The following is a 19,877-nucleotide window of genomic DNA, read 5'->3' as shown; positions in this document are numbered from 1 at the left end:
GACCCATTTGCATCCCTAACCCTTAGTTTTCTTTCATTTGCCTATTGTGTTTCACATACTTGTTGGTTGATCTTTTTGTGTAAATGTGTTGGCTCAATTCATGATATGAATGACCTATCAGTGACCCATGTTGAGCCTGTTTTTAGCAGTTGCTTGTAGCAGCTGAAGCTAAAGCGTAATTTGGTGCTGGGCATTTACTTGGGAATAATAGCCATTTGGTGCAACTCTTGAGATCGAATATGGGAGGACTTTTTTCAAAAGATGAGAACAACAATTATAATATTACTGTAGAAAACGAGAACATGGAAGGCCTTCCTTCACAAAATGAGTACACAGGAGGGGGGACCGTTGAGGTCTCTAATTTTCCCGTGGGTCTTAGTGCGAAGGACGTGAAAAACTTCCTTGAGGAACATACAGGCGAGGGGAGTGTTTATGCTTGCAGGCTCAGGAATCATCGACGAAGCTCAACAACTTATGCAATCGTTCAGTTTGCGACGACCGAAGACGCCCAACGCTTAGGTTCTCTTGCACGAGCTCGTCGCCTCTTTTACGAGAGGTCTCGACTTTGGGTTCGGGAACTTGAGAAAGATATCGTTGCGCAGCCGAGAACTCCATTTTTTGCGATGGAAGAAGTGCTGCTGCACTTTGGATGCCTCGTTTCGCCGAATACGTTCCATCGTTTCTACTCCATGTCAAACGCGAAAGTTGATTTCGGGATCGGGTTTCGTCGAACCTGCATGTTCCTGTCTCACAAAAACATTGAATACAAGCTTGATCTCAGCTACGAGAACATTTGGAAGGTTCAGCTGCATCACCAAGAAGGTCATCGCACAAAGCATTTGCTATTTCAGGTATGTCTGTTTTCATTGATGGCAATCTTAATTGTGTTGTATCTGTGCTTTTTTGTTGACATTTACATCGAGAAACTACACTCAGGATCTTAGACGTAGCCGCGTGTGAACTTCTGCCTGCTGTTACTTGCGGTCGCTGTCCTGCAGGTAGAATTTTACCTTTTGCCCCACACAGAGTCGCCGCGCTTCGGCTTGCACAAAAAGTGACGCCCATGGGATTTGAACCTAGACCATTTTTCTAGCTGCCTAGGTCCCATCCTACTATGCCAAACCCTTTTGGGGGCTTGTATCTATGCTTTTTTCACTGCAATATTTATGTTCCTTTAGGATTTGAAATGGATATGATACTGTCAGATATCCAATCCAAATCCAGCATATTATTTATGGATTTGAGTGCTTAAATGATACATGCTTTGGCATCTGCTTCAAACCATTCGAACACGAGAAGGGGCAAGTCTAAAATGTCAAACAGAGAGGTGGGGTTTAGACAAGATCTAAGAGAAAATTCAATTCTCCCAAACAGTACAGCACAAAAATCTTTAATTTTATGGGATTATTTCAGACACCTTAAAGTCGGTTTGATTCAAAATTTAAATCAAGAGGACACGGGAATAGAGAGCTACAAATTTTTTAAGTTGCTGAAAAATTCAAGACAAAACAATGGCAAGCATGTTAAGGTTTAGACAGTCCAACTTGTAAAATTTAGTTATGGGCACTAGGAACTCATTTGGCAATGAAAAATGGAGGGTTGACTAAGAATACACTAACGTACCTTTGGTCTAAAAATCAAGGCCAAATCCTTCACGGTTTGAGCTAAGAGATTTTTTAAAGTTTAACGAGTTTTACAAGGACTTTAGGGTTGAGATAAACCCAACTAAGTAACAATTGGTTCAAACTAGGTTTAGGGAATTAAGGAAGGAGACTCAGTCCTACATAGACCACTTAAACTACATGAAGGTCTTTTCAAAACGGTTGAATATGCTAGATGGGGTTCACAACATCAGAAAAGGCTTGGGATAACTGGATCACACCAACACTACAAGCTTGGGGTGCATAGACTTGGCTGGACCTTAGGCAGCACCCGAAGTCTTAAGATAAGCTTCAAAACAACCTGCAGGAGGTCAGGTAACGAGACAGAGGAAGAGAAGGACGAGCCGTAGAGACAGATATATGAGATAGAGAAAACTTTTTTTTTATTCATGCTCAATAAGGGAAAATACAAGCCCTTATATAGGCATGTGAGGTCCTCATATATTCTTTACACAAATTTTAAAAATTATTAAAATTGTTCCTAATTTTAATTAAGTCTCTTTGGACTCCAAGTTAACAAAGTTATTTCTTAAATTCTGACATCCAAAAATAAGTCGGCCTCTTTCCCATTCTTAAAACTCATCTTCAAGAGGGTTTGTCTCTCTAGTCTCGCTAAAAATAGGAAGATGCCCTCTGAGTGGGCCCCACCAAGCCCAACTACTGATACCTTGCATTTGGTTCAACCTGATCTATATCATCCCCTCACCCTTGAGTTTTGCCTAGTCAACTAAGCAATAATAAGCGATAATGCTTCTAGAGGTTATAGTCAAACTCCGAAGTTGATGCTCTATCATTAAAAGTTATAACAGAAAAAAACATTCGATTTTGTTTCCTTCATTCGCCAAGATAAGTCATCAGCGACACAAATTTTCAAACCCTTCATTGAAGTTCAAAATCACACTTCATTATTTTGGTGACCCATTTTTGCTAAAGTGGGGTCGAGACGCATTATTCCATGAGGTACTTATGGTCGGTGCAGATCACGAAGTGCCTCTCAAGTAAACAAGATCTTTATTTCTCAAGCACCAATATGATGGCGAACATTTACTTCTCGTATGTTGACAAGGCCTTGGCACGATTTGTGAGACTTTTACTTGTGAAAGTCATTGGGAGGCCTTCTTGCATCAATACTGCACCAATTTTGATGTCACATGCATTGGTCTCCATAATTAACTTTTTGAAAAGTTCTAGTAACGCTATTACGGGAGCCCCGCATATGGCCCGCTTGAGCATCTCAAAAGCGAGTTAAAACCTTTTCGACCATGCAAATGCATTCTTCAACATTTATGTTAACAGATAAACAATAATATCATAGTTTCTTACGAACCTTCGAAACTACTCGGTAAGTCTAAAGAATTTTCTCAAGGCTTTGATGGATATGGACTTATGCCAAGAGAGCATGACCTAGATCTTCTTGGGATCAGTGCTTACACCTTGTTCGTTCATAATATGGCCAAGGTAGGACACTACAGGGTGTTCAAAGCTGTACTTGGACCTTCTGGCTACTAATTTGTGTTCCCTTAAACCACCTTCACATGCTCCAAGTAATCTTCCCAAGTTCAGCCATAAATCAAGTTATTGAAAAATACAAGAACAAACTTGTGAAACATTGAACGAAATGCATCATTCATGACTCTTTGGAATGTAGCTGAGGTATTTGTCAATCCAAAGAGAATTACTAGGAATCCAAACTTTCAATCATGAGTCTTAAATGTCAGCTTTGGGATATCTTTATTAGCCATCTAGATTTTGTGATATCCAGCTCGAAGATTGATCTTGGTGATGACTCGAGCCCCATGCAATTCATCCAACAATTTGTCTATAACTAGAATTGAATGTTTATTCTTCATGGTCACAACACTTAAGGCCTTATAGTCAACACAAAAACACCATGTATGGTCTTTCTTTCGCACCAATAATATCGGCATAGAATAGGAGCTCAAACTTGACCAGATCAACCTGCTATCAAGCATCTCCTGGATAAGTCTTTTGATCTCATCCTTTTGGGAATGCACATATTGGTATGTCCTAACACTCAACAGTCCAACACCCAGAGTAAAGTTGATGTGGTGGTTATGGGATCTTTGAGAAAGTAGGGAAGTTGGTTCAATGAACATATCCTCGAATTCGATAAGAATCTCCTTTATTTTAGGGAGAACCTTCTTTGCTTCTTCATCACTCATTTGATCTTTTGTATGGATTATGCAAAGTAAGGCGTCTTGAATAGCTCTATAAATTTTGAGAGTTTTATCTAAGCCTACTTTATATCCTCCCTTAAGCCTATGGGCTTTTTCGGCATATCATTTTTTTGACCTTGTCAAAACACATCTCAATTTTGCAAAAAATTAACTTAAGGTTTTCAAGGTTACAGAGCCAACTCATTCCTATTACCGCATTGACGTCTTTCATGGGCTACACGTAAAGATCCAATTTGAATTTGGGTCCTTAAATATTCAACTCCATATCAAGAAACACACTTGGACATTTGAGATTACTCTCATCTCCAACCATAGCATCGAAAAGGGGTTTATCCTAAGCATAGCAACCCATACCTTGTATGAGGTCTTTCCACACTAAGTTGTGGGTCGACTCGGTGTCGATGAGTTCTTTTACTTGTTGGTTATGCATACGTCATTTTATCCTCATGAAGTTTGGAATAGAGACACCAGCAAGGGCATGGCAAGAGTTTTCATATTCTTATTTGTCTTCCTTGTTTGGTTTACTATTGTCATACTTTTGGTCTTCTTTAGGGATGGCAATGGAGCGGGAGACAACGGGGTTCCACCCCGTCTCGCCCTGTTTGGACCGGGGATGAAGGGCATGAAACAAGGATGGAGGCGGGGATGAAGGTTAAAATCTATCCTTGTGTGGGGATGGAGGTGGGGATGGACTTAAGCTTTTTCCCGCCCCACCCCGTCCCTGTCCCAACCCCGCCCCATCCTCAATCCTTTAAGGGATGACTATAGACTAAGGGAAAATGGGAACCCGCCTCGCTCCCGTTTGGACCGGGGATGGAGGACATGAAATGGGGATGAAGGCAGGGGTGGAGGTTGAAATCCATCTCCGTGTGGGGATGGAGGCAGAGATGAAGGTTTAGATTTTGAAACGGGGAGGGGTGGAGGTTGAAATCCATCCCCGAGCGGGGATGGAGGCAGGGATGAAGGTTCAGATTTTGAAACGGGACGGGGGTAGAGACCTTGTCCTCTGCCTCCGCTCCGGTCCACTGCCATCCCTAGCCTTCTTCGCTCTCGCCCTATCTTTCAGACACCATATACATTTGTAGTGATTTATATTTGTGCCCGAGAGTCAATTTTTCATTATAATGATAGCATATACCTTTGTTGTGCCTATCTGCCATTTGGGTCTTACTAATCATCTTCACATTTGAATTAAATTTTGTTTTGGATCCCTCCTCGCTTGGTTTGTGATTTTTTGGCCCATCGAAAGTCGATTAAGTCTTTTTATAAAAGATGACTTCTTTAATCTTTCTTCCACCACCTTAACCTTCATGACACATTCATCTAAGGTTTGGGGTCCAAAGCTATAAGCACAACCCTATGTCATCCTTATGTCATCTCACGAATACACCTATCAAGGCAGTTTAAGACCAATCTTTGCACATGGTATATAAGTCCTCAAATTCCGCTTGATATTCATAGACGGACCCCTTTTGCATGATATTTTTTTTATTTCTACATCATGATTCATATAGGGAAAGGGTCCAAACCTCCTTAGGAGTTTTGTTTCGAACTCAAACCAGGTAGGTGTCCCATGTCATTTCTCACACCACCAGAACCATCTTAAAGCCTCATAATCAAGGTGAGCTATAGCACATCCTAATTGTGTTTTGGTTTGAATTGTTTGGCTTATAAAGTATTGTTGGGCTTATACATCAAGTCTTGTGGGTTCTTTCTCGTAAAATTAAGAAATATATTTTTTACTGGCAGCAAAAGTGAAACGCTAAATTTTTGCATTTTTGAACTCGTTTCATGCTCTTTCGGGTGTGGTCCAAGAATAGATTTTTGTGCATCCTCATCTTATGAATCGACATGCTCCTCACAAAAACCTCCTCCATGGTTAGTCGATAGGAATTGTTGTTGCGCGACTTAGAAGCCCTCTTGAAGTTTTTTCAGCATGTTCATGATTTGTTGGAGGTTGGCCTCGAGATCAATCATGCGGTTTTCAACGTCATCAAAACATAGTGTTGATCTCTTCAGTGAACTTGGGATTCATCTCTAGTGTTTGGTCCTGGGTTTTCTTAGGTGGTATGGGAGTTTTTTCTGATACTAGTTGATGCATGCTTGGACTGAGGGTTCAAACGATTTAGACGTGAGAAGGGGTGAGTCAAAGATAGGTCAACTCAGGTAGACAAGGTGGTTGGGTTCACACAAGGTCTAAGAAAAGATTAAGTTCTTCCAAACGGTGCAGTAGAAAAAATCTCAATTTTTGTGGAATGGTTTCAGACACCATAAGCTAGGTTCAATTCAAATTTCAAGTCAAGAGAACACAAAAACAGAAGTTACATACTTTTTAAGGTGCTGAAAATTTTAAGATAAGACAAAGGCATGCAAGTTATGGTTCAAGTAGTCCGGCTTGTAAAATTTGAGTCTGAATATTGAAGACTCATTTGACTCTGAAAATTATAGGGTTGACAAAGGGCATACTGAAGTACCTTAGGTTCAAAAATTAGGACTAGAACCTTCACGGTTTGGGTTAGGAGATTTTTTAAAATCTGACATGTTTTACACAGACTGGAGGGTTGAGGGAAACCTAACTAAGTTATAACGGGTTCAAACTAGGTTTGTAGATTTAAGGAAGGGAACTCAGACCTACACGACCATATGATGGGTTTCTCAAAAGAGTTGAATATACTGGATGGGGTTCACAACACCAGGAAAAGGTTGGGATGACTGGATCACACCAACACTATGAGATTGAGTCACACAGACATGGTTGGACCTTGAGCATCACCCAAAGTCCCAAGCTAAGCTTCATATGAACTACGAGAGATCAAGTAACCGTAGAGAGCCTTATATAAGCATAGGAGGCCCTCGTAAGTTCTTTACAGAAATTCTAAAAAATATTAAAATTGCTCCTAATTTTAGTTAAGCCTTCTTGGACTCCAATTTGACTAGGCTATTTCTGAAATTTTGGTCTCCAAAAATAGCCCAACGTCTTTTCTCTTATTTCTCATTCTTATAACCATTTTAAGAGGGTTTCACACCTCTCGAGTCTAGCTAAAAATAGTGAGACGCCCCTTGGGTGGGCTCCACCAAGCCAGATACTCTAGCTTCTAGAACCCTAGATTTGGTTCAACTTAATCTATATCATTAAGTAAGATTTGAATCTATATTTGGATCATACTCTAATTCACTTGATCAGATAAATGTTTCAAGTCAGATCTAATTCAAATCCAGTTTTTTTATAAGGTGCATATTTTGGATATGGTTTTACTAAATCAAGTATTACCCCATGTACTTTTTTGGATTATCTTAGATCGTAAGATCTTTTTTGGATTCGAACACAGGTTCGGATCAAATGCACAAATTTTGTTTTAGGATCAGGCAAGATTCATATTCAGCCTATATCCAATCTATTTGCATACCTAGTTCTTTGTTGTAAGTTATGGCTTCCTCTGGCTCTACTTGTGTTTCATGTCAATTATGTTGTATTCCACATTTTGAATGCTTATAATTGCCATAAATTAGTTTTTTTGGATACATCTTTGTTGTATATTTATGGTATGTTTCAAGTGTTTTATTTATTTATTTATTTATTTTTTGTTCATATTTTTGTTTGCCTTGCCCTTGTCTTCTATTATAGTGACCTAAATACTCTGACAAATATCACAATATTTATAAAAATATCGCTAATATATCGTGAGAAATTGCCTGAAAGTCAAAACCGGTAATTTCTCACAAGATTTTCAAAATATGACAAATATCGAAATATTTATATATTTTAAAAGATATTTATTGTGAAACCCCCCAATATTTTTATTTTTAAATATGTTTTTATATATTTTTATAAAAATTATTTTATATAATTTTTAATTTGTTTTTTATTCTTGAGATTTTGCCGAGATTTATGAAACATTTCAAAATCTTTTGAGTTTTTTCCATTTTTAACTTTTGTCACTATGCCTAAATAGAAAGGGACATTTTTAGATACCCCAAAACTTTTAAGTTTGATTCATGGGCACACCAAATGTTTGAGAGTTTGCAAATGCCTACCAAAGTTTTTATCTGGGTTAATCAAATGTCCCCCAATCTAGCTACTTCTAATAAATTCTTTTATAATTGATTAAAATGACCATGCTACTCATATGCATGCCTTGACCATCTGAGTCCAAGTTTTTAGGAAACTTTCTTTTTTTTTTAGTAATATAGAATTTGTTGAAAGCTATATCTCATACTAATGGACAACAAAGGTGTAAATATTATGCAAAAATAGATACATCATGCAAAAAAAAGAAGGCATTTTGTTGTATATTATTGTAAGTTTTGCATATTAAATAAAAGAACTTTTCAAGTACTACCACTTATAAGATATTTATTACTAAGTAGTAGTGTACTAAAAAGAAACTATAAATTATTGATTTAAGTAAATACATGATGCAAAAAACTAATAACCCAAGAAATAAATAGGGCAAGTGGCTAAAAATATGAAATAAGGCATCTTATAGTGTATCAATGTAATTTTTTAAACACTAATTAAACTATTTCATTACACATTGCGTATGAATAATTTAGTATTAATAAATTATATACATTACCAATGCTTTTTGGCCTTTTACAAAAGTAAAGGTACAATTATTGCACATGAAAACAACTTCAAAAGTAAAAGCACAATTTCTGTCAACAAACAGTGATTCAATTCAAATAATTTCTTATACTTTTAATAAGTATCTAATTTTTAATTTTGCAATACATAATAAAAAACAATTTTCAACACTTGTAAATGATTATGAAAATAATTAAAGATTATATATATAGGGCAAGAGGTAGACGGATAGAATATTTTGTGTTTTACATGGTTTTAAATGGAATTGTAATGGCGGTAATACATTGCAAGTAATTTTTGATGAGGCCCTTCATCTGTGAAACAATATTGTATACCACCATGAGATATCTTGTACATGGGTGCAGATCAGGTCATGCTGAACATGAGCGTTTTTGCTCATGCTGACATCGTGGCCGTCTGTTACCATTTTGGATGAATGCCACGTGGTTTTGTTGACTTTTGAGCTTTTTAAAATGCTTGCGAGAGAGTAGAGCGTAGCTGCTTAATCGTGCTGACCGTCCATCACCCAAGTTGTGGACGGGTCATGCGCAAAAAAAAAACAAAAACCATAAAAAAATGCCAAAAAATGCTAAAATGATTAAAAAAAAAGGCTTTAGCGCAGTTGGAGTGCCTCTAAAGCCTTTTCCCGTCGTTTTAGCATTTTTTGATGTTTTTTTTTTGCGCATGACTGTCCATCAAGATGGACGCAGCGTGATTAAGCTGCGGTTAACAGCTATGTATTAAGAGAGAGATCCGAACGGTCTAAAATCTACAGCGACATCCAAACCGTCCGATTAAACATAATCGGATGGTTTTCTCGCGCACGCGCACCGTTTTCCCAGTTAATCCTCCCTAGCCCTTCGTCACCCACCACCAGTCTGTCATACCCAGCCCGATCCCACCCTCCCAACTCGGTTGCAGGTCCTCGATGGCCGGAGATCAGTCGGCGACTATCGGATGGTAGCTGCCGGCGAGCTGACAGCATTCTAACGAACCCACGTTTCTTTTTTTTTCCTGCTCGACGGTGGCTGCTCACCAATTTTTTCTATGTTATTGGTGGGCATCCGCCTGATAGGCAGACGATCACCAGAGTGTTGGCCGCCTGGTGAATTACCGGCGACCCGATCGCCGGATGTGGTAGATATAGAGAGGATGGCAGTCGGTGTGTGGATCAGCCAAAAACCATCGGACGGCCGTCGTTGACCGTGGGGTTGCTATCCAGCAGGATGTGCTAAGAGAAAAGATGGTTGTGGGTGGACTGGGGACTTGGTTGGAGAGAGAACCGTCCGATTATGTTTAATTGGACGGTCTGGATGTAGTTGTAGATTTTCCTATATATATATATATATATATTCTTGATTTACAAAAATCTAATGTCCAAATGCAAAATTTAACCTTTTTTGGATGATGTTTAGCATGTTCAATTTACTGTGTTCATGTATTAAAATTGTTATACTATTTTTACACCACCCTTATAGGTGAGAGCAGTTGATTTTTCACCCTCTCAAAAAATGAATCTTATAGTGTATTTGACATGAGAAAACCTCATACATACAATGTTAAAACACATATGCATAGTAACATCTATCATTTGGTAGCTACATCCATACAAACAAGAATGTGAACCATACTAAGTGTATGCTCTTGATCTGCAGTTGCAAGGTGCGCCACGCATTTTTAAGAAGCCATTGTCGAGCTCAGAAGACCGGCGTCTGAACTTTTATCAGTATCTCCCAGATGAACAATTTGTCCGAACAACAGATTTTACGCCGAAGTGTTTCATAGGGCAGTCATCAACACTCTGCCTGGAAGTCCCAAGTGGGGCTCCCTTACCAGATATCCATGCCTTTGCTTACTACAGAGAGATACCAAGTAAATTATACTCTAGACAAGGGTTTTCTTATTCACAAGGCCTGGAATTGGTTCCCATTGTTCGTCCTCTTCCGCAGTCCGGGATAAAGTTGCCGTTCAAGGTATTGTTTAAGATAAATTGTTTGGTTCAATCCGGATATCTTGCTGGTCCGACGCTTAGAGATGAATTCTACCGCTTGCTGAGTCCTTCGGAAGTGCCTATTCAATACATAGAGCTTGCATTAGAGAAGCTTTCGCAATTAAAAGATTGCTGCTTCGAACCCGAGAAGTGGCTTAAAGCACAGTTCAGAGAATTAAAGTCGGCTAGCCATGTTCCGACTGCAGCCATTTCATTGGCACGAGGCTTGGTTTATGTTCACAGGGTTCAAGTCACCCCTGCAAAAGTGTTATTCTATGGGCCGGAGATCAACATCTCCAACCGTGTGATACGTCAGTATCCCGATGAGATAGACAACTTTTTGCGAGTCTCGTTTATCGATGAGGATATGGAGAAGATCCGATCGATGGACTTGATTCAGCGAGTAGCGTCCGAGGGCGGCAGCAACCGGACTCTTATCTACCGTAGGATACTCTCCACCTTGAGAAAAGGCATAGTGATCGATGATAAGAAATATGAATTCCTCGCTTTCTCATCGAGCCAGCTGAGGGAGAATTCTGTTTGGATGTTTGCTTCGAGCTCTAGAGTCAGTGCAGCTGATATCAGAGAATGGATGAGAGACTTTAGTGGCATAAGGAACGTGGCAAAATATGCTGCCAGATTGGGTCAGTCATTAAGCTCATCAACAGAGACTCTGAATGTGAGTGCACATGAAATTGAAAGCATTCCTGACGTAGAAAAAGGTCAGTACAATTTTTCTGATGGGATAGGGAAGATTTCTCATGAATTTGCACAAAAGGTGGCAGAAAAATGTGGATGCAGGATGAGGACACCTTCTGCCTTCCAAATAAGATATGGGGGCTACAAAGGTGTTGTTGCTGTTGATCTTAGCTCATCAAACTTTAAGCTGTCCTTGAGAAAGAGCATGTGCAAGTACAGGTCAAACAACACCCAGCTGGATGTATTGGCTTGGAGCAAGTACCAGCCTTGTTACCTGAACCGTCAGATAATCAATCTCTTGTCAACTCTGGGGATTGAAGATACCGTCTTTGAAATGAAGCAGAAGCAAGTTGTGTGCAAGCTTAATGAGGTTTTGAAAGATGGAGAGAGTGCACTGGAGACCCTTGAGTTCATGTCTACAGGAGAAAACGTTAAGGTTCTTAAAGATATGATGCGTTGCGGTTACAAGCCGGACTCCGAGCCTTTTCTCTCGATGATGTTGCGAACTTTTCGGGCGTCTGAATTGATGGAACTTAGGAGAAAGGCAAGGATATTTGTCCGAAAGGGAAGAACACTGATGGGTTGCATGGATGAAACTAGGAGTCTGGAATATGGTCAAGTTTTTGTACAGTTCTCCGGTGTTGGCGATGCAGATTGTCGTCGCATTTACAGTGTTGAGGGAGAGGTGGTGGTCGCCAAGAACCCTTGCCTGCACCCTGGTGATGTGCGGGTCTTGCAGGCTGTCGACGTCCCGGATTTGCATCATATGGTTGATTGTGTTGTCTTCCCACAAAAGGGGGAAAGGTACGGTGGTCTATCTGTTATTGATATTCATCAGTTTAATTTTGTGCCAGTTCCTTAATTTCTGACATGCATTTTTACCTGGTTACCTGTTTACTACTTGCAAGCACTGGCATGTGAAATGTTCACCCCCATGACTTGAATTTATTTTTACGGGCAATCCAAAGGAAAACTCCCCTATCACTAACTACACATTGGTTGGCCTCCGATTGGTAGGTCTCTCCCTACCCACCAGCTTCAACCTTGTGACAAGGGACGCCACCTGTGGGTTTTGCACTTGTGACTTTCTGTCAACTTGGTGACATTCACAAGTCGCCCCTACCAGATGAGTAGAGCCCTTTTAGGTGTCATAACCTAATAATCACATTTACAGAAATCAATGAACAGTCCTTTACCGATACTAATTTGATGCCCAGAAGGGCTTAACATGACTGGTTAGATGGTTCGGCTTAATACGTACCATCAAGATGAAGGACATCAAGAGTTTGAGTAGGGGTGCACGTCCCTTGCCTTTAAGAAGGTGAGACTTATATACTGTGGAGCTCTCAAACCCCACCACCCGAACCAAGGCTTCCTTAGATAAATAAATCCTTCTTTGAGCCTAGTCGGTCAGGCTTGGTTTGGATGTGGGCTTTACCAAATCATGACATAACCAGATATACATTAATCAATTCCAATTCAGATTCAATATCAAATTGGACATTGCTAAGAAGAATCTGAATTCATATAACTAAAAACCGAGTTTGACATGCACTTTATTAACTATATATACTCAATACACAAAAGCCAGTATTATGAGGTGTTCTGATACGACTTGTCAAACCATCTAAATGGACTCGGGTTGGTCAGATGTTTGACTTGAACCCATACTGTCGGCATCCCTGCATGTGAGACTTAATCTGATATGGTCTTTTGTGATGAGACTGGCTTGGATATAGGTATATATTTAGAGACCATAGCTAGATTTATGGAGACTATGTAGCTAATATCTTTATGCATGTAAGCATCCTCTGTCTCTGGTGGCTACAATGTGGGGCTACAAAAATTACTTTCAACTTGTTCTTGTCATCGTATAGTTATTTTGAGCCAAGTTTATTTTTTGGATAGTCCAACGAAAAAACCCCATCACCGACAGCATATTGCCTGGTGATGCATGAGTGGAGCAAAAGAACCGGGTTTGCAAAGGTCCATTAGAATTCATTTTTATATTTACATTTTCTCTGGTTTGTATTTGGATATTGAATCCAAGTGATAGAAACCATATTCAATAGAAAGTTAAATAGATTTAAGAAACTATCTTAGATTGGCTTTGTCGACCTTGGGTATAGAGGTGACCATGGTTGGGATTCTAAACCCTAGCCATCACTGCCCCCTTTCCCAACCCATTGAGGGTGAAAGTGGGGGCTATGGAACTAGTTTAGTTTTGAACCAGTTTCCCTTCCCTACTTTTCCCTCTCTCCCTGTTATCTCAAGTAATAAAATTGGTTCTAATGCACATAATTGGTTCTCAGCCCAAACTAATACCCCCCTCCTTGTATTGAGCCCAGAATTAACACGTAAATTCCCAAATCTCAACCCAAGGCCCCAAAATCCCCCAAACCCCTGCTCAAAGCCCACCTTGACCCATTCCAACTCCAACTCAGAACCTTACCCACTTCAAAACCCACTACAACTGACCCAGTGTGATTCAAACACTCATTCACACCCATATTCAAACCAAACTCAAACTCTGGACCCTAACCCACTAGATCAAGACCATACTTAGACTTTAACCAAGCACCCAAAAATATGTACAATGCTCAAGATCCAAATTAACATCTACCAAGAACTATAGAGAAATGGGTTGAATATTGGTTTCATGCTGAGTATAGTGATGAGTTGGATGCTCTAAGTTCACAGACCAAGACAGAAGTGTATTATTGGATTGGGTTTATGCAATAGAGTGTACCTTTGAACTTCACAAGTCTGAGAACACAAAAAAGCCTTCTTAGCAATTATTGAATTTTGAGATGCAGCTGGGCTCCTATGGATCAGCATAGAATTCAATCATAGATGCAAAGGACTAGTAGGAGTGTCAATCTGGATCAAATTGAAGAAGTTGATGCTTATTAATTTCATAAAAGATCCAATTTATATATCTGACTTAGAAAACACCAAAACCATGTTAGATAATACCTTGTTAGAGCCTACCCCAAATGAACTTTCATTTAAATCCATTCATGACCTATCTGAAGTTCTAGAACCAATTCATGATGATTTAAATCCAAAATCACATCATGGATCCAAACATGTTTAGTAGATTTGCTTGAATCCACCTTAGGTCCCAAAGATCCAACCCTAGACATACTTGACTCAATTAAGAGTAACCTTCTACAAACTCTACTCATATCTAAATATATTCAAGATCTAAACCCTAATAACCAAATCCAAGATTGTCCTATATCTATATTTTACAACCCAAAACAATTTAAGACTTTGGACTTCCTCAAACCAAATCAATATAGGATTCCACAAATATCTATGGTTGAGATTCCTTCAGAGTGTATCTAAGTTTTGTTTCAACCATATGCTTTAGATTCGTTTGACTCATTTCACTTTTGAGGCATCTCATTTGACTTTGGATGGTTTTGAATGAATATTCTTGATTTCAATATGCATATTTGGGTAGATTTTGCTTGGTTCATTCATTCTAGAAAGCAGCATCGAGATCCAGTTCAATATTGTGAGCCCATAACCCACAAGGTGGAATGTAATTGAAAAAAGTACAAACGGCATCCAGACTTGAGAGAAAACCTTCTTCAACCCAAGAAAAATGATGCACAAGGGGTCCATTATGATTCATTATTAAATTTGAATTTTGTCTAGTTTGTAATTGGATATTGAGTCCAAATGATGGATCGATATTCAATAAGAAGTTAAATAGATTTAGGAAACGGTCTTAGATAGGCTTAATGAAGATTGAAAGTTGTGTTTATCAAGATTATAAAAATTTCATCTATAAATAAAGGGAAAATCTTGGGGTTTAGGAGATCAGAGTTAAATTTCAGAAATTGTTATTTTTAGTTTATTTCAGTTATTTCCTGTTTTGGTTAATTAATTTTCTGCATTTTCCATTATTTTTTAGTAGTTTCTTGAATTTCTTGCTATTTTTAGATTTATTTTTTTGTTTCCCTAGATAATTTGTAGTTTGGGTAGATTTCTTCATAAATCGCCCTCCCGGTTTACATCAGTTGGTAAAACCCTTGAGGTCCTCTATGTTCATCAGGAAGTACACCCAGCTTCGACCTTGCGGCAAGCATAGGCAGAGCTGGGGGGGGGGGGGGGGGGCAGGACTGGGCTGTAGCCCAGTCCTGCCTCCCGAAACAGTTAATTTTTTGTTTTTTTTGTAAAAACCCAGTCCTAGCCCAGCCCCTATTCCATATGAAATAGATTTTTATCCATTTTTGTAGCCCAGTCCTAGCCCAGCCCTGACTGCAGCAAATAGTTTGATTTGTCCATATGAAATAAATTTTTATTAATAATTGTAGCCATTTTTTATTTTATCTCAAAAAAAAAAAAACGGGGGCGCTGCCCCCGAACCCCCGCCTATCAAACCAGTTTTTTTTTCCTACAACCATGTTTGCCCCCCTCACATGAATCCTAGCTACGCCACTGGCGGCAAGGGATGCCACCTGTGTGTTTTGAACTTGTGACATCTCATCAACTTGGTGACATTCACAAGTCTCTCCTACCAGATGAGTGGAGTGCTATTTTAAGCTCAGTTATTCACTTTACATCTGCAATTATGCATGAACAATAATGTTCTGAAGTTTGGATCGTGTAGTATGGTTTGGTCAACTATTCGGCTCTGTCACACAGATACTCCATTTTCACTCCAATACCATATCACTGATATCGGTGGGTATCACAGAAATTCGATAAGCTGCAGGTTTGAATAGGCTATTTTTTAATAAATGTAAAAAATACAAAAAGATAATTTTTAAATATTATTTTAATGATTTTAACATGTGTCATGTTATGATTGACACGTAATAAAAAAAAATTGGGCCAATACAGCACGATTGATCAGTTGAGTATTGGTATCGGCCCGATACAGCTGAATCGATGGCCCAACGATTCAGGGCCGATACTGGTACTGACAGCATTGGTTTTTCACAATTAGCCAAAAAAGAAAAATCATGCCATATAAGAATCAAAGGGTGGGGAATATGCAATGCCACCCTTGTCTATGTAAAACTTGCAATGCATGCAAGAAACAAACAGCACATATAGAATTTTGGTCACCTTGATCCTATATGCTACAAAGTAATGAGATGCAATGCTTAAATGATATTCACAAATATGTTCATTACTTTAAAATATAATAACATCGATGTGATGTTTCTTATAACAATATGAAACGAAGTCTGTCTTGATGTTTTGGAAATACTATCATTTTCAAGTACATTGCATAGTTTTTTCTTTTAGTTTTAATCTGAACCGAGTCGTACATCACACTGGTACTGGTGTATCAAATGAAAGGCCACATCCAAATGAGTGTTCCGGGAGTGATTTGGATGGAGATCTGTACTTTGTGAGTTGGGATCGTGAACTTATTCCACCTCGGCAAATCGATCCTATGGAGTATAACCCTGCACCACCAAAAGATCTGGATCGTGATGTTTCAATGGAGGTATTTATCTTGTAAACCAGTTGTTCTAAATGGTCATTTTTCTTGCTCAGTTGACCCTGGATATGCTGATCTTGTAAGATTTTTGGGCAATGGGAATTGTTATTTTCCTATCTTCTGATACTGGTCATAATTAACTCCCTTTTTGTTATGGGTGTTTTGAATTCTTAACCCGCTTGGATACATGACCCCATCTGACAAATTTTTTGTACATCGTGAAGTTTGTGGTAGTACCGCAGTAGTGGACGGCCGGACCTGCCCTGTTTTTGTAATTTTTTTCCCATGTCATTTTAGCATTTCTTCCTTTGTAATGGAGAACCACCTCTGACTTCTGAGAGTTTTGAGTGCAGTATGTTTTGGGGCTTTGATAGTTCTTGTGTCATCATTATATTTCTCACATTTGCTAGTGGATTTTTTACTCCGCCTATTATGGACCTATGCCTAATACCGAAACATGTAACTCTTGTGCCTTCTCTCCTTTGTCTCCTCTTCATCTTGTTTTGAGCTCATTTTGCTTGTGGTTCCATAACGTTCTTGATAGCATTGCACAAAGTATAGGTTATGAGAATCATTGTGCCCCCTTCAGGACATGATAAATATTGATCTTGGGAAAAGACTGCCAGGTAAACAAGAAGAATATAGTGAAAGAAATGAAATGGCTTTCTTTAATAAAACTAGGATGAATCTTGTCAAGTATAGACAATCTGCATGTAAAAAGCAGCTAAGAGTCTTGGTTTCTGTATTTATGAAATGATTAAGATCCCATAAAGATAATGCAATCATACAAAAGGATAATTCTATCATAAAGTAAAAGGCAAATGCATGACATTATTGTTGGTTCTTTAATTTCTTAACCATCATTGTGGACTCTGGCAGATTCAGGGACTCGTTGAATTGTGTGACAGATGCTCTTCTGCCATTTATCTCATGTAAATTGTGTTCACATACATCTTCTGTCGCCTAGAATTGAAAAACTCGTGAGACTAACAGCAAAAGACTGTTGGTTATGCCTTGAGGTGGATTGCTTACTGTATTTCAGTTCTTGAACAGGATTTAGTTTTTCTAATGTTTGTGCTTCTGCTCTAGGATTTTTCTGTTAGTGTAAATTATTTGTATTCATTTTGTCCTTCGACAGATTTTGTATTGTTAATCTCCAGCAAAGTAGCCAATCAACCTTGCACTGCTGACATGCGTTCTCTAAATTCACAGGACATTCAAGAGTACTTCGTCAATTATATGATCAACGACACCTTAGACATAATTTCCAATGCCCACACCGTCTTTGCTGACAAGGTACCTGAGAAGGCACTGAGTGAACCTTGCTTACAGCTTGCCAAGCTGTTCTCAGTCGCCGTCGACTTTCCCAAGACCGGAATTCCTGCTGAGATCCCATCTTACCTTCGCGTCAAAGAGTACCCAGACTTCTTGGAAAAACCAGGCAATCCCACATATGAATCCAAAGGAGTAATTGGAAAACTTTTCAGGGCTGTCAAGGATATTCCACAGACTGCCGTCGTAGGGCCATTCACGGAGAAGGTTGCCCAACAGGCATATGATCGAGACATGGAAGTTGATGGATACAAGGACTACTTGGATGGTGCATATAATTACAAATGTGAGTATGATCTCAAATTAGGTGGCCTCATGCAGTATTATGGGTTCGAAACAGAGGCTGAAGTCCTCTTTGGTAGTGTAATGACCCCCTCAAAATCTTTTAGAAGGAACAGAGATTCTGAAGCCATCCAATTGGCTGTAAAGTCTCTTAAAAATGAAGCAAAAGGCTGGTTTGCTAAAAGGTCTAGCAAGTCTAAGCAGTATGGTCCTGATTATGAGGATTGTCCATATGCAAAAGCATCAGCTTGGTATCATGTCACATATCATCCAAAATACTGGGAAGCCTACAGAGAGGAAAACCAACCGCATTTCATCAGCTTCCCTTGGTGTGTCTCTGACAAGCTCCTAACTATCAAGAAAGAGAAGACGAAACTTGCGAGAGGTAGGGGTACTGAAATAAAGAGCCGCGCATGAGCTCACTGAAGTTGATGTGATCACTGCTAGGATCATAGTTACAGAAGCCTTTAAATCTTAGAAAATTTGGTTCTCATAAAACTTGCTTTGGAAGTTCGAAACTGCACTATTATTGTAGATAATGGGAAGTCCTGCTTTGCTCATGAAAATGAACTTCTGTAATATTGCAAATATCTTTCTTATGTTGAAAGATATGTAAAACCTATTTTAAATAAAAAACACGTTTTTAAATATTTCTGCTCATTTCTATTATTGTTTCTTGCTTATGCTCCTTGAATGCTTTGCAGGCCACGTATCCAAGCATCTCTTAAATGCTCGTTTCTCACTTTGTGCTTTATGTGTCCCTTGTTGCACTCTTTTCTTGCTTTTTGGTAATTATGGTTGAAATCTCATTTGACTAATCAGTAGGTTCACCATGGTTCATTCATTAAAGTTTTCTTGTGATCTCAAGTTATGTAGTTTGAGAAGTGGATATTATTTAAGAAAAGAAAAAAATGAATGAAATTTAACATTTTCTTTCCTTATCTTTTTCACTTATCTCTAAACTTTATTTTTGTTCTAAAATATGCCTTCTTTTTCTCTTTTGAGGCAGTACAAGAAATCTGACCTTTACTGGTGCTAAATTAACGCCATTAAAAGTCTGACTATAGTTTTGCCAGTAAAAGTATAATGCATTTATTGACACAAATGCATAGCACCACAAAAGGCATTTTTATTGGCGCTAAAATAATGTCATAAAATTTCTTTTTTCTGGCACTAAAAATGTGTTAAAAAAATTCCTTTTCTGGCTCTAAAATAGCATTAGAAAAACTCTCTTTTTTGGCACTATTTTAGTGCCAGAAAAAATGCCTTTATCGAGAAAAACACCTTTTCGTCCCTAAAAATGCCTTTCTGGCAAAAACCTTATCCATTTATGGTTTTCTTACGTGAAAAGTTTTCAAGTAAGAAGCCAAAATTTTTATCTAAATTTCAAATTCAGTTCATTCGTTTGTAAATCCCACACACACCAACGTTTGGGATCTTTTGGAGAAATGAGGACTTGGAGTATGGTAGACCAGTGTTTTAAAACTCGTCCAGTCAACTTGCCGACTCAGCTTGACTCCTTTGTTCACTGAGTCAAATTATTGAATGATCCGGAACTCAACAAAACTCTGTCAAGTCATGGTGTTACTTGGCTGAGTCATATATATATATATATATATATATATACACGTTAAATTAATTGTGTTTAACATTAAATGAATTC

General features: G+C 38.7%; 1 protein-coding gene across 1 annotated transcript; it reads left to right on the top strand.

Annotated features, from left to right (window-relative positions):
• The first annotated feature begins 302 nt into the window (after positions 1–302).
• On the top strand, positions 303–18,631 carry LOC149841311 (putative RNA-dependent RNA polymerase 1). The gene is made up of 4 exons (XM_090005240.1): positions 303–851; positions 10,100–11,937; positions 16,456–16,606; positions 17,813–18,631. The coding sequence occupies exons 1-4, from the start codon at positions 303–305 to the stop codon at positions 18,629–18,631; spliced, it is 3,357 nt and encodes a 1,118-aa protein (XP_089861366.1).
• Positions 18,632–19,877: the final 1,246 nt, after the last annotated feature.

Source organism: Nuphar pumila, chromosome 4 (genome assembly GCF_984573655.1).
Source record: "Nuphar pumila chromosome 4, dmNupPumi1.hap1.1, whole genome shotgun sequence".
In the NCBI taxonomy this organism is placed as follows: Eukaryota; Viridiplantae; Streptophyta; class Magnoliopsida; order Nymphaeales; family Nymphaeaceae; genus Nuphar; species Nuphar pumila.
This window is presented reverse-complemented; position numbering and strand designations above follow the sequence as displayed.

Excerpts from the sequence above, each read along its gene's own strand:
- LOC149841311 (XM_090005240.1), top strand. The coding sequence starts at position 303 with ATGGAAGGCCTTCCTTCACAAAATGAGTACACAGGAGGGGGGACCGTT. Across the intron at positions 852-10,099 it reads CAAAGCATTTGCTATTTCAG|TTGCAAGGTGCGCCACGCAT; the intron begins GTATGTCTGTTT and ends CTTGATCTGCAG. Across the intron at positions 11,938-16,455 it reads TTCCCACAAAAGGGGGAAAG|GCCACATCCAAATGAGTGTT; the intron begins GTACGGTGGTCT and ends ATCAAATGAAAG.